The sequence below is a fragment of the Leptonychotes weddellii genome, chromosome 10 (assembly GCF_054177405.1).
Source record: "Leptonychotes weddellii isolate Sample4059 chromosome 10, ASM5417740v2, whole genome shotgun sequence".
In the NCBI taxonomy this organism is placed as follows: Eukaryota; Metazoa; Chordata; class Mammalia; order Carnivora; family Phocidae; genus Leptonychotes; species Leptonychotes weddellii.
Window position 1 is genome coordinate 38,324,552 of NC_138378.1, and position 12,054 is coordinate 38,336,605.

General features: G+C 43.2%; 2 protein-coding genes across 4 annotated transcripts in view; both read left to right on the top strand.

Moving 5' to 3' along the window:
- SEC23B (SEC23 homolog B, COPII component) overlaps window positions 1-5,411 on the top strand; it is a 38,277-nt gene extending 32,866 nt beyond the window's left edge. For all 3 annotated transcript variants that reach the window (XM_006730769.3, XM_006730770.3, XM_081831973.1), the window contains 3 exons: window positions 561-716; window positions 1,092-1,157; window positions 4,331-5,411. In XM_006730769.3, coding sequence (XP_006730832.1) covers window positions 561-716; window positions 1,092-1,157; window positions 4,331-4,420 — 312 coding nt within the window. In that variant the 3' untranslated portion in view covers window positions 4,421-5,411. The remainder of the gene's footprint in view (window positions 1-560; window positions 717-1,091; window positions 1,158-4,330) is intronic.
- A 4,294-nt stretch (window positions 5,412-9,705) lies between these two features.
- Window positions 9,706-11,240, top strand: SMIM26 (small integral membrane protein 26). Its single transcript, XM_031025300.2, has 2 exons — window positions 9,706-9,886; window positions 10,908-11,240. The coding sequence occupies exons 1-2, from the start codon at window positions 9,769-9,771 to the stop codon at window positions 11,072-11,074; spliced, it is 285 nt and encodes a 94-aa protein (XP_030881160.1). The 5' UTR covers window positions 9,706-9,768; the 3' UTR covers window positions 11,075-11,240.
- Window positions 11,241-12,054: the final 814 nt, after the last annotated feature.

Consider the following 12,054-nt stretch of genomic DNA (forward strand, 5'->3'; position numbering starts at 1 on the left):
GTGGAGATGGAAAGGCCAGGTGGCTCCTTGGGACAGCTGTTCCCTGGGTGTTTTTATTTTTTGTTTGTTTGTTTTTTAAAGATTTTATTTATTTATTTGAGACAGAATGAGAGACAGCATGAGAGGGAGGAGGGTCAGAGGGAGAAGCAGACTCCCTGCCGAGCAGGGAGCCCGATGCGGGACTCGATCCCGGGACTCCAGGATCATGACCTGAGCCGAAGGCAGTCGCTTAACCAACTGAGCCGCCCAGGCGCCCCCCCTGGGTGTTTTTAGCTGGTTGGTATGTACAGGTAGAAAGGGAAGAGGTGTGACTGATGGCTCTGACGTTTCTGGGAGAACTGTGTAGGTGGGGGTGTCCTGGCTGCATCTCTTTGCTTACTCATACTTGTCCTACCCAGCTCCCCTTGCTACCCACTGCAACTTGTCATTCTTGACATGACTTCTTCCCTGGAAACAAGTTCTGGGTGGTAGTGGGAGTATTAGAATGTCAGGAGTGTCAGAGAAGACTATTGTTTCTGTGTTTCCACAATGGTTTTGGTTGTTGGTTTGTCTTGGTGCAGACCATAGCCCAGTGGCGTAAAGCTGGGTACCAGGACATGCCTGAGTATGAAAACTTCAAGCACCTCCTGCAAGCACCACTGGATGATGCCCAAGAGATTCTGCAAGCACGCTTCCCCATGCCACGTTACATTAACACGGAGCACGGAGGCAGCCAGGTGAGTGAGCTGTATTCCAGCTCTCGTGTTCTGGTGGTTTCATGATGTAAATGGCTATATATCCAAACAGCATGGTTAATATTTTATGTGGTGACATAAATTGACATTCAGGCAAACTTCCAAATATGACTTCTTAAATGAGTGGTAATAATACATTAATGTAGAAAGTAGAGGATTGCCAAAATAAAACACTTCATGCTTCAGGAACCCTAATAAATGGAGAGTCATTGGCTTACACTAATGAAATGGGTGCCTTTGTGGTGTTAAAAAAAAAAAAAAAGCTAATTTAACAAAAGGAAATGTGGTAAAAACTTTTTTCCTACTACACCAATATTAATGTCACTTATAATCTTTAAATCTCTTGTGTTTTTAAAGGCTCGATTCCTCTTGTCCAAAGTGAACCCATCTCAGACACACAATAACCTGTATGCCTGGGGACAGGTAAGAAATTGTCAGGTATCTGGGGAGGAGGCCAGGCTCCTTTTTGAAAAACTAGTTACCAAATGGATCTGTTTTGGCTTTAGAGACAGAAGAACTCAGGTATTTTGCGGGGGCGGAGAAAAACCTTTCAGTACCATAGCTGAGACGAGAGGGGGTGCCTCGTGTGGATCCCCTTCTGCAGTACACAGCCTACTATGACAGATTCGGACCAGAGGACAGAACTCTGTGGCGTGACCTGCATTTGGCTGTCTTCATAGACACAGCAACATCTCCCCAGACATCCCCTTGCCCCCCAACCCCACTCCTCTCTTTCCCAAGGGTGTGGGGCAAAAACATCTGCTCACCACTGGCTCTGTCTCCTCCTCACTTTTCAGCCTCTGTCTTCTTTTTTATCTAATTATTCCCAACATTTATGTCTCTCTCAAGTCTTTCCTTTCCCTCTTCTAACATTTTTGAAAATTAAACTTTCTTTTGAGGTAGTTGTAAATTTACAAGCAGTTGTTAGAAGTAATATGGAGAGATTCTCTGTGCTCTCCACCTGCGTCCCCCGATGGGAATATCTTGCACAACCGTAATGCAGTATCACAGTCAGGATATTGACATAGATAAGGTCCAGATACACGTTTCCATCACCACAGGGATCTCTCATTTGCCCTTGTATAGTCACTCTCACTTCCCTCCAGCCTCCACCTCTTCCTTAACACCTGGCGACTGCTGCCGTGTTCTTCACTTCTATGATTCTGGTGGCAGTCCTTTTCTTTAGGCATCTGAAAAATATTTTGCCACTTCTCTTGCCTTCTGTGGTTTCTGATGAGAAATTCATTGTCATTATTGTTTTTCCCCTGTAGGTAAGATGTCATTTTTCTCTGGCTGCTTTCAAGATTGTTTCTTTGTTTTTATCTGTGTCCAGTGATTGTTTACCAGCCTTTTCAGCTCCAGGTCTAAATACCATGTGTTTGGTGTGGATTTTTTTGGATATATCCTATTGAGAATTTGCTTGACTTCTTGATTCTGTGTATTTATCTCTCTTGCCAAAATTGGGTAGTTATCAGCCATTATTCTTTGAATAGCTTTTCAGCCCATCCTCTTTTGTGGTTCCACAGGTCCCTGGTACCCTGTTCATTTTTTCCCACCTGTTTTCTATTTTTCAGTTGGGTAATTTCTATTATTTTATCTTCCAGTTCACTGATTATTGTCTCTGTTCCTTTTCTTTAATGAACTCACACACCGAGGTTTTTATTTGTTTCTGTATTTTTCAGTTTTAAAACTTTACTTTGGTTTTTTTTATGTCTACTTCTTTCCTGAGACCTTCTTTCAGGCTGTTTTCTCATTTGTTTCAAGTATGTTCAAGTAATTGCTCATTGAAGCTGCTTTGAAGTCTTTGTGAGATAATTCTAACACTGTTGTCAATTTGGTGTTAACACCTGCTGACTGTTTTTCATTCACTTTGAGATCTTGGCTGTTGGTATGACAAGTGATTTTTGATTGAAATGTGAACATTTTCATATTTGTTATGAGACTCTGGATCTATTGAAATTGGCTGTTTTAGCTGGCTTTTAGTCATGCTGCTTTGGGAGAGAAGTGGGGGAAGACATTGTTTCATTACTGCCAGAGAGCAAACCAGGTTTTCCATTGGCCTCTTGACACGACACCTGGATGGGGGACAATTCATTGTTATTGTTACTGTTGAGTGGGGATGGGTGTTCCAGCTCCCCACCTAGTCTCCACTAATCCCACCATGGAGATGGCCTTGTTGGTGTTGGATGGTAGTGAAAGTGCTGACTCTCCACTAGGCCGCCTCTGATACCCAATGCAGGGGGCACGGAGGACATCTTACTACTGCCAGGTCTGGGTTGAAGTGCAGGCTCCCCGAATGGTCTCTACTGGTACCATGGCAAATAGGGAGACGTCCCCCTGGCCATTGGGGAGGAAGTCCCCAGTGCCATACTTGGCCTTCTCTGAAAGCATCCTGGTAGGGGTGTTGGGGTCCCTTGTTACTGTCTTGTGAGGGTGGCAGTCTATGGTGCTCACTCAGCCTTTGCTGGTGTGGGTGGGGCCACAGTTTTTTCTGTCATCTTTGACTGGAGTTATTATCTAACATTTGTTGTGTTGCTAGGCTACACTGGTCCTTTAGCTAGAGAAAGTTGGCTTTCTCTCTGTTTTTGTCTGTGTCCAGTGATGTTTACCAGCCTTTTCAGCTCCAGGTCTGGGATATATGAGGCAAAAAGGAAACCCAAGGCACTCACCAATGTGTTGTTCCTTGGGACTCAAGGCCCTGGTTTGTCTGCTCTCTTCTCTCCACCTTTCATAGTCTTCTTATTTTTTTTTATACAAAATGCCCAGGGTTTCTAGTTGTGTTCAGTGGAAGGAATAGGGAAAAGCACAGGTACTCCTTCTTCCCAGAAGGCATCTTCTTATAAAATTTTAATTATGCTTATATTTTCCTAATAGTAGTACAGTATCATTTTGGAAAATTTGAATATGTTAAAGAAAAGATTAAGAAAGAAAATTAACATTACTTATAATGCCACTATCTAGAGTTAAGTATTTCCAGCTTCTTTGTAGGTAATATAAAATGTGTATATTATGTATATTTTTACTTATTTTTTACAAATTTGGGATCTTATTAGAAATCAAGGTTTCTATTCAGTTCTTTTCCCTTCACATTACATAAATCATGAACATTTTCTGATAGTACAGATATCCATCTTTTCAGTGGAGATCCTGATCCACTCATTAGTAAATATGCCACCCTACAAGCTTCTGTTGTAAGCATGGCATGAAGAACATTGGGTTAGGTGCTGGCAGAGTGATGGGGAAGGTGAGACACAGGGTGTGTGGCCTCCAGGAGCTCATGCTTGATGGGCAGCCAGACTCTGGGCGAGTCATCAGAACTATGGAGAGGATTAAAGTAGAAGGGCATATGCCCGAACTGTCTGTAGTGGCAGGGATGGCCTGACCTCAGTGGTTTGGAGAAGGGTTTTGTGGGGAAATTATGCTTCAGTTGATAGAATAGTTAGCTAGGCAGAGGATGGCAGTGGCGAGAGTCCTCCTACCTAGCATAGGGGGTAACACTGTGAATGTTCCAAGGTGGTGGAAGCGTCCTTAATAATTCATGAATTCTAACCAACTTTTCAGATACCTGCCAATAAATCTTTACCATTAAATTTCAGGAAACAGGAGCACCCATCCTAACTGATGATGTTAGCCTGCAGGTGTTCATGGATCATTTGAAGAAGCTGGCTGTCTCCAGTGCTTGTTAAGCTGGAAGATGTGAGCAGAACATTGAAGAACACATCGGATTGTGTTCACAATTGCTGATAACGGCTTAAAAACATTCCTTTCACTTTACTTGTGGGTTTTAATAAATAATCAAAGGAAGCATTGTGTGTAACTCTTTAGATTATAATTTATTTGTATTCCTTATTGTGCCCCTCTTCCTGCATCATGAAGTTGTAAGGTCATAAATGTTTTGGTACTTGTAGATGTTTATATGCTTTTTATATCCTAACTTTACAGTTATATAAAATCAGAGGTAATGTATTTTGGCAACTTACTTAGGTGAAAATCATAATGATCAGAAAGGAAATCTGGATAAAGAAAGCACCGGCTAAAATAATGCTAATACAGATTTGATTTCCTGAAGTCTCTGTGTGTGTATGTGTGTGTTTTTAGTGACTCCCCTGAGAGATATTTCCTGAACTTAATCCTCATTTTCTGTCTTAATGTTAACCGAGGGAAAGCTTGAAATATGTGAAACTTTATCATCAAGGCAGAGCTGTCTGGAGTGCACTGTCCCTAACTCACATGTAAACAGCGCAGCCCAGGTAGCCATAAAGAGTGGCTGATGGGCATCAGTGGCTGTAACAGAGTGATAATACATTTATCTCGGGCATCAAGTAAAATAAACAGGTACTGTTTTTTAATCAAAGTAATATATGCATGGTTTTAAGAAACAAAACAAAACAACGTATCCTAAAGAGCTTTATAATAACAGTTCACTCCTTGAGCCTAGAACTACTCTTTAGAGGTGACTGGTTTTAACCTTTCCTTTCAAGTTATTTGTTGATGTATCAGTGTTAGGCAATGTGTCTCTCAATTCCCATTTTCCAGAATGAGGACCTTTCTATACCTTTATTTTTATATTATCAAGGTTGGTAAAATTTACATTCCAACCTATAACCACAGTTATGTCTTCTGTTTCAAAGTTCATTCTGAAAGTTGAAAAACTAATAAAGATCATTTACACAGTTGTGATAATGTAAACATTGTCTGTGTTCGAGTCAGGTAGTATTACATTTTTCTCCAAGGGTTTGCTGTCTCAGTCCCTACACCACTTGAAGGAAAACATTCCCAGTGACAAAATCAGTCACTTACGTTCTTATATTCTAGCACTCCACAGGTTGGTTTGCTTCTTTTTTGCATCATAACTTCATGTATTTGTTGTTTTCCCTAGAGTCTCTAATTTTTTTTTGGCGGGGGAAGAAGATTTTGTTTTCTATTTATTCAGAAATTTGAATTTCTTTTTTTTTTTTTTAAGATTTTATTTATTTGACAGAGAGAGACACAGCGAGAGAGGGAACACAAGCAGGGTGAGTGGGAGAGGGAGAAGCAGGCTTCCCGCTAAGCAGGGAGCTCGATGCGGGGCTTGATCCCAGGACGCTGGGATCATGACCTGAGCCGAAGGCAGACACTTAATGACTGAGCCACCCAGGCGCCCCCAGAAATTTGAATTTCTTATTCTACTGAATGAAGTCCATTCTTTTTTTTTTTTATAAAGATTTTATTTATCCATTTGAGAGAGAGAGCATGAGAGCACGGAGGGTCAGAGGGAGAAGCAGACTACCTGCTGAGCAGGGAGCCTGATGCGGACTCAATCCTAGGACTCCCAGATCATGACCTGAGCTGAAGGCAGTCGCCCAACCAACTGAGCCACCCAGGCACCCTGAAGTCCATTCTTTATAGATCACTGATCTCCCCTTTAATCACAGGCCGATTGCTATGACAAGTCATCCAGGAATTTCTTTTGTTTGGAGGCCTGGGTTCTACAATTCCTTTTATCCCATAAGTCATCTGCTATCTTAAATTACATGGGAGATAACTCACTGAATCTATTCTGTCTTCATACTTGACAGCTTTGCTGGGTATACAATTCTAGGCCCCAAACAACTTTCAGAACTTTGGAGCTATTTTTTCATTCATTCGACAATTTGCTATGTATGGAGTATCTTACAGACACTGGGAATGTAGCCAATAAAATAAATTTCTGCCCTGGTGGAGCTTATGTTCTAGTTAGGGAAGGCCAACAATAAAAAAAAAAAAATTAGAAGTAAATTATATAATTTATTAGAAGGTACTGAGTCCTCTAGAAAAACGAAGCTGGAAACTCCTATCCATTGGATGTTGGGCCATCTGGATTGATTCTTCTTTATATTTTGAGTTTGTATTACAGCCTTTTGCCTTTGGTGTGTGTTCTGGGGGCCTTTCCTATCTTAAGGTGTTTAACACATTTTAAATGCCAAGGGCTTTTATTTTGTGTACCTTTTCCATAGGATATTTTTCTTACTGTTTGGATTTAAAAAAAAATATTAGAGAGAGAAGGAGCAGGGGGGAGGAGCAGAGGTAGAGGAAGAAGCAGACTACCCACTGAGCAGGGAGCCCGACACGGGGCTTGATCCCAGGACCCTGAGACTGTGACCTGAACCGAAGGCAGACGCTCAACAGACTGAGCCACCCAGGTGCCCCAGATTTTTTTTTTTTTTTAAGTAGGCTCCATGCCCAGCATGGAGCCCAACACAGGATTTGAACTCATAACCCTGAGATCAAGACCTGAACTGAGATCAAGAGATGCTTAACCGACTGAGCCCCCAGGTGCCCGATATAATTTTTAATTGAGATACATCATATAGAAGAGCACAGAAAACTGTATAGAGATTAAGGATGAAACTGTTCCACCTTGGGCCTTTCCATTTCAAATTAACAGAAGGTAGAATGTGATAGACGCACCTTGCACTGGTGTTCTCTTCAGTGACAATGAGTTTAGGTGCTGAGGTGAGGTGGCACCACTGAGTGACCTAATATAGAAGACATTGCCATGCAGGTTCTACCTCTGGGTACTGGTGGCTGTTTCCAGAGAGAACATGGAGATGGGGAGTAGTGTATGGAAAGCAGCCATCCTGAGGTGGAAAGCATGGAGCCCAGTGTGCCCAATGAAGACTCTTAAATCCATCTTGAAGACAAGGAAAGCCTCTGACCTCTTAGGCAAGGGAAATGACCAGTTAGGGATTTTAAAAACAGGAGAGTGGCAGGATGGATGCGAGGAAGCTGGAATCCAGGTGAGGCCTGAACAGAGGCAGGTGTTTAGACAGAGGTGGGGTGTTAGGCAAGAGTCTGAAATCAGGTCTCCGGTTTGGGTGATATGTCAATCATTCTCTGAATTACAGAAAAAGAAGGAAGGAGTTCTTTGCTCTTTCTTTTCTAGCATTGAGAAATTCAATCCTGGACATTGTGGGTTTAGGGAGCTTGTGAGAGATAACAATGCCCAGCAGGTTGGGAGTAATTAATATGGATTTGCTTTCAGGAGCATTTGGAGCAGATTTCAGTCATTAACAAAGTAAATAATATGAGCAAAGTTGCTCAGGATGAGAAGAGAAGCAATCTTGCAACAGAACACTGATTTTTTTTTGTTTTGTTTTGTTTTGTTTTTTTAAAGATTTTATTTATTTATTTGACAGAGAGAGACACACTGAGAGAGGGAACACAAGCAGGGGGAGTGGGAGAGGGAGAAGCAGGCTTCCTGCAGAGCAGGGAGCCTGATGCGGGGCTCGATCCCAGGATCCTGGGATCATGACCTGAGCCGAAGGCAGACACTTAACGACTGAGCCACCCAGGCGCCCCTTTTTTGTTTTGTTTTTAACAACTTTATTTAGGTATAACTTATATACAATGAACTGCTCCCAGTTAAAGTATGTAGTTCAAAGAGTTGCTTTTTTTTTTAAGATTTTATTTGTGTGTGTGTGTGTGTGAGAGAGAGAGAGCACACACAAGTGGGGAGGAGGGGCAAGGGGAGAAGCAGACTCCCCACAGCGGGGAGCCTGACGCAGGACTCAATCCCAGGACCCTGGGATCATGATCTGAGCCCAAGGCAGACACTTAACCGACTGAGCCACTCAGGGGCCCCCAGTTCAATGAGTTTTGACAGATGTGTACACCTATGAAACCACCACCACCATACAGAACATTTCTATCCCCCCAATGGTTTCCTTAGGAGGCAAGTACTGGTCAGCTTTGTCCCACTGCAGGTTGGTTTGTTCCTAGAATTTTGTCTAGTTTCATTTGTTTCTGGCTTCTTTCACTTAGCATAATCCATTTGAGATTCACCATGTAGCTGCATATATCAGTAATTCTTTTTTATTGCGGAGTGGTATACCACATTTCGTTTATCCTTTCACCAGATGATGGCGATTTGGGTTGTTTCCCATTTTGGGCTCTTATGATTAAAGCTCTGTGAACATCCATTTACATGTCTGTGTGGATATGTTTTCATCTCTTTTGGATAAATTACTAGGAATGGAATATCTGAGTAATATGGTAGGTGTATGTTCAACTTTTTAAGAAACTGCCAGTATTGCAAAGAGGTTATGTTCCCACTAGTAAGAGGTCCGATTGCTCCAAATCCTTATAACTCTTGGTATTCTTAATATAAATTTTAGTCATTCTAGTAGGTGTGTAATGGTGTCTTGTGACTTTAATTTGCTTTTCTGTGATGACTAAAGATGTCCCTGCACTTATTGTTCATTTCTAAAGGGTGGGAGATACCGAAGAAAATTATGTATTTGAAGCCATGAAAGGAGTAGGTGTGGTCAATGGTGGCAAATGCTTTAGAAATCAAATTTGATTATGGCTGAAAAGTAGTTACTGGATATGGCAATTTACTAAACGTCCATGCTGTGCCAAGCACATCACTTTTGCTCTCAAGTTGTTTGGTCTGTTGGATTGGGGGTAGATTATGCTTTGAATTTAGAAGCGTATGGTTAAGAGACAAGTTGAAGGTGGGCAGAGTCAAAGGAGATGTTCTGCTTTTGAGATGTGGGTAGAGTTAGAGTGTAATCCCGAGGAGGCAGTAAAGAATGGGACCCACACCCCAGTGGAGAGATTACCTTTGACCAGGAGAACCCAAGGCTCACCCGGACTGGGTTCCAGAAAGGAAAATGGGGAAGAGCTGCGGGGGGAGACAGGCATTCTCCCGTATTTGAGAGCTGCAGGAGGAGTGGACTTAATCTTTACAAATACCATCTGAATCCTGTGTAAGGCAGGTGTTACAATTTTCCATGCGAGAAGTTTGTTCAGAGAAATCGTCATTTGGTGTCACGTAGTAAGCGAGGCTATCCCTCAGCGGCGCAGCCCGGAAGCCCCCTAAGCTCCCACCTTAGGGTCCAATCCCCGGCGCGACTTTCGGGACTACACGCCCCAGGATGCTTCGGGGCCAGGGCAGGAAGCGGCCTCCCGGGATCGGCTCTCCATTGGAGGTGGCTGCTGTTGTGACGCGCCGACCGGAAGGCCCGCCTCCGCCCTGGGCCTCCCCGGGTCGAAGCCCTCCCGGAGCTGCACAATGCGCGCGGACCAGGCCACGTCTTGGTACCGGCGGATGTCTGTGGTCTACGCGGTGGGCGCCTGGACCACGCTGGGCTCCATGTTTTATTTAGGCCGGAAAAAACGCAAGCCACTAGGTACGACCCTCCGGCAGCCTTCGGTGGGGCGTCCTGACGGGGTCATAAAAGCGGCTTCGCTGTGCCGCAAATACCGGGTTTATTCTGCAAAACCATTGTTGAGAGCAATTCGCTATAATGGAATCTGCCTGGAACTACCTTTTCAATCTTCCCACGTACTTCTTGTGTATTTGAAGAATCTGTACAAGATTCCAGAGGGAAGGTCAGAGACCCCGGACGGTGATTTATTTAAAGAGATGATGCCTCGGTTACATGAGCCCCCGTCGCAGTTGGCGAGCAGTTTCAGCACTTCCGCCAGCCGAGCGGTATTAAAATCTTCCCAATTACTGGGCGGAAAAGGAAATCCCCGAGCCTTCAGAAATGTGCTGGAAATCCGTAGACACCTGTCCGATTCTAGTTGCCTGGGGCTGAAGGGGCGGAGTTGATGGGGCGGGACTTGCTAAAGGCGGAAAATATCCTAAAACTGCGGTTGCACAGATCTGAATATACTAAAAGCCATTCGGTGGTACATTTCAAACGAGTTGATTGTATGATCTGTTAAGTGTTACCTCAGGAAAGCTGTTCTGTAAAAAGCGTGCTGAAGATTACATTTGGTGATAAAGCTTATCAGCGGCCTGAAAGTACACGTGTCCAGGATTGAGCATTTAAACACATTTCAGGGTCTGTAGTGATCATGTCATATTTATTATTTTTCGCAGAGAGAAAATAGTGTCAGGAATCTGACGGGGGTGGGGGTGATTCCTACCTAAAATTTATTTTATTTCCAAGACTTGACTAATAATTTTAAGGACTGCTGTCTTAAAAGTTAAGGGGCGCCTGGGTGGCCCAGTCGTTAAGCGTCTGCCTTCAGCTCAGGTCATGATCTCACTATGAGGCTCACTAGTCAGCTGGAAGCCCGCCTCTCCCTTTCCCACTCTCCCTGTTGTGTTCCCTCTCTCGCTGTGTCTCTCTCTGTCAAATAAACAAAATCTTAAAAAAAAATTAAAAGTTAATAATTCAGGTGTTCCATTTTTTTCTAAAGGTGATGAAGTAGAGCAAAAGGATGTCTCAAGAAATGAAATGCTTGAGCCCCCAAAAGGATTTTACTTGGAAACAATTGTCACATATAAAGAAGATTCGGTTCCAGTCTCTGACAAGATCCTCAACTTTCTGAAATCATGGACTGGTGGCCCTGGAGGGGAACCATGATTAGCTGCTGAATGCTGAAAACTGGGACTTTGGTTCAGCATATACATTTCATGGATGCCTTGATTTCCAATTTATGTTTATGGAGAGTGTATCCATTTAATTTAATTTTGCTGTAAAATATAATCACTCGTAGTATGCAATAAATATTTCCTTGAGGAAAAGTCAACTTGCATATTTCAGAGGTGTCCCTCAATACTTACATGAGTGAAAGGTTGAAGTGAAATTTCACATTGAGCTTCCGTAAGTTCAGTTTTCTGAGAATGTTTCATGTAACTTTATATTTCTCTCGTGTTGCCGGCAGACAAGACTTTAGCAGTCCCTTGAAGGTTTCATTCAGCTGATCTCCCACGTTCAGCCTGGGATTTATAGCAGCCCTTTGGGTACTATTGGGTACTTGGTAAGTACGTTATAAATTAGATTTTATAATTCCTGAATTAAATAGACTTGACCTTTTTAATAGGACCTGTACCGGAACCCATCATTCCTTCAGCAGGCGTGGATTAAACCCCCGCTGTGGCTACCAGTATTCCAGACATGGGGGATACAAAGTCAGGACAACATGGGTCGCGCCCTAGAGTGCTGCACTGGTCTCTGGTCTCCAGTGTCTCTTACGGCTGCAAGTAACAAACCCACACAAGTGAGCTTAAATCAGAAAGGGGTGTTTATTAAAAATGTGTATGGACAGCTCAGAATTAAAGCCGAGTATGTTTTTTTTTTTAAAGATTTTATTTATTTATTTATTTATTTATTTGAGAGAGAGAGAGAGAAACAGCATGAGAGGGGAGAGGGTCAGAGGGAGAAGCAGGCTCCCTGCTGAGCTGGGAGCCCGATATGGGACTCGATCCCAGGGCTCCAGGATTATGACCTGAGGCGAAGGCAGTCACCCAACCAACCAAGCCACCCAGGCACCCAAAGCCGAGTATGTTGAGGTCTTAGGAGAGCCTGGCACCTGGCTCGTGAAGGCAGCCAGCCAGCCGCTC

Bases quoted from the DNA above. Each gene is read 5' to 3' on its own strand.
- SMIM26 (XM_031025300.2), top strand. From the start codon at position 9,769: ATGCGCGCGGACCAGGCCACGTCTTGGTACCGGCGGATGTCTGTGGTC. The intron at 9,887-10,907 runs GTACGACCCTCC...TTTTTTCTAAAG, and splicing joins GAAAAAACGCAAGCCACTAG to GTGATGAAGTAGAGCAAAAG.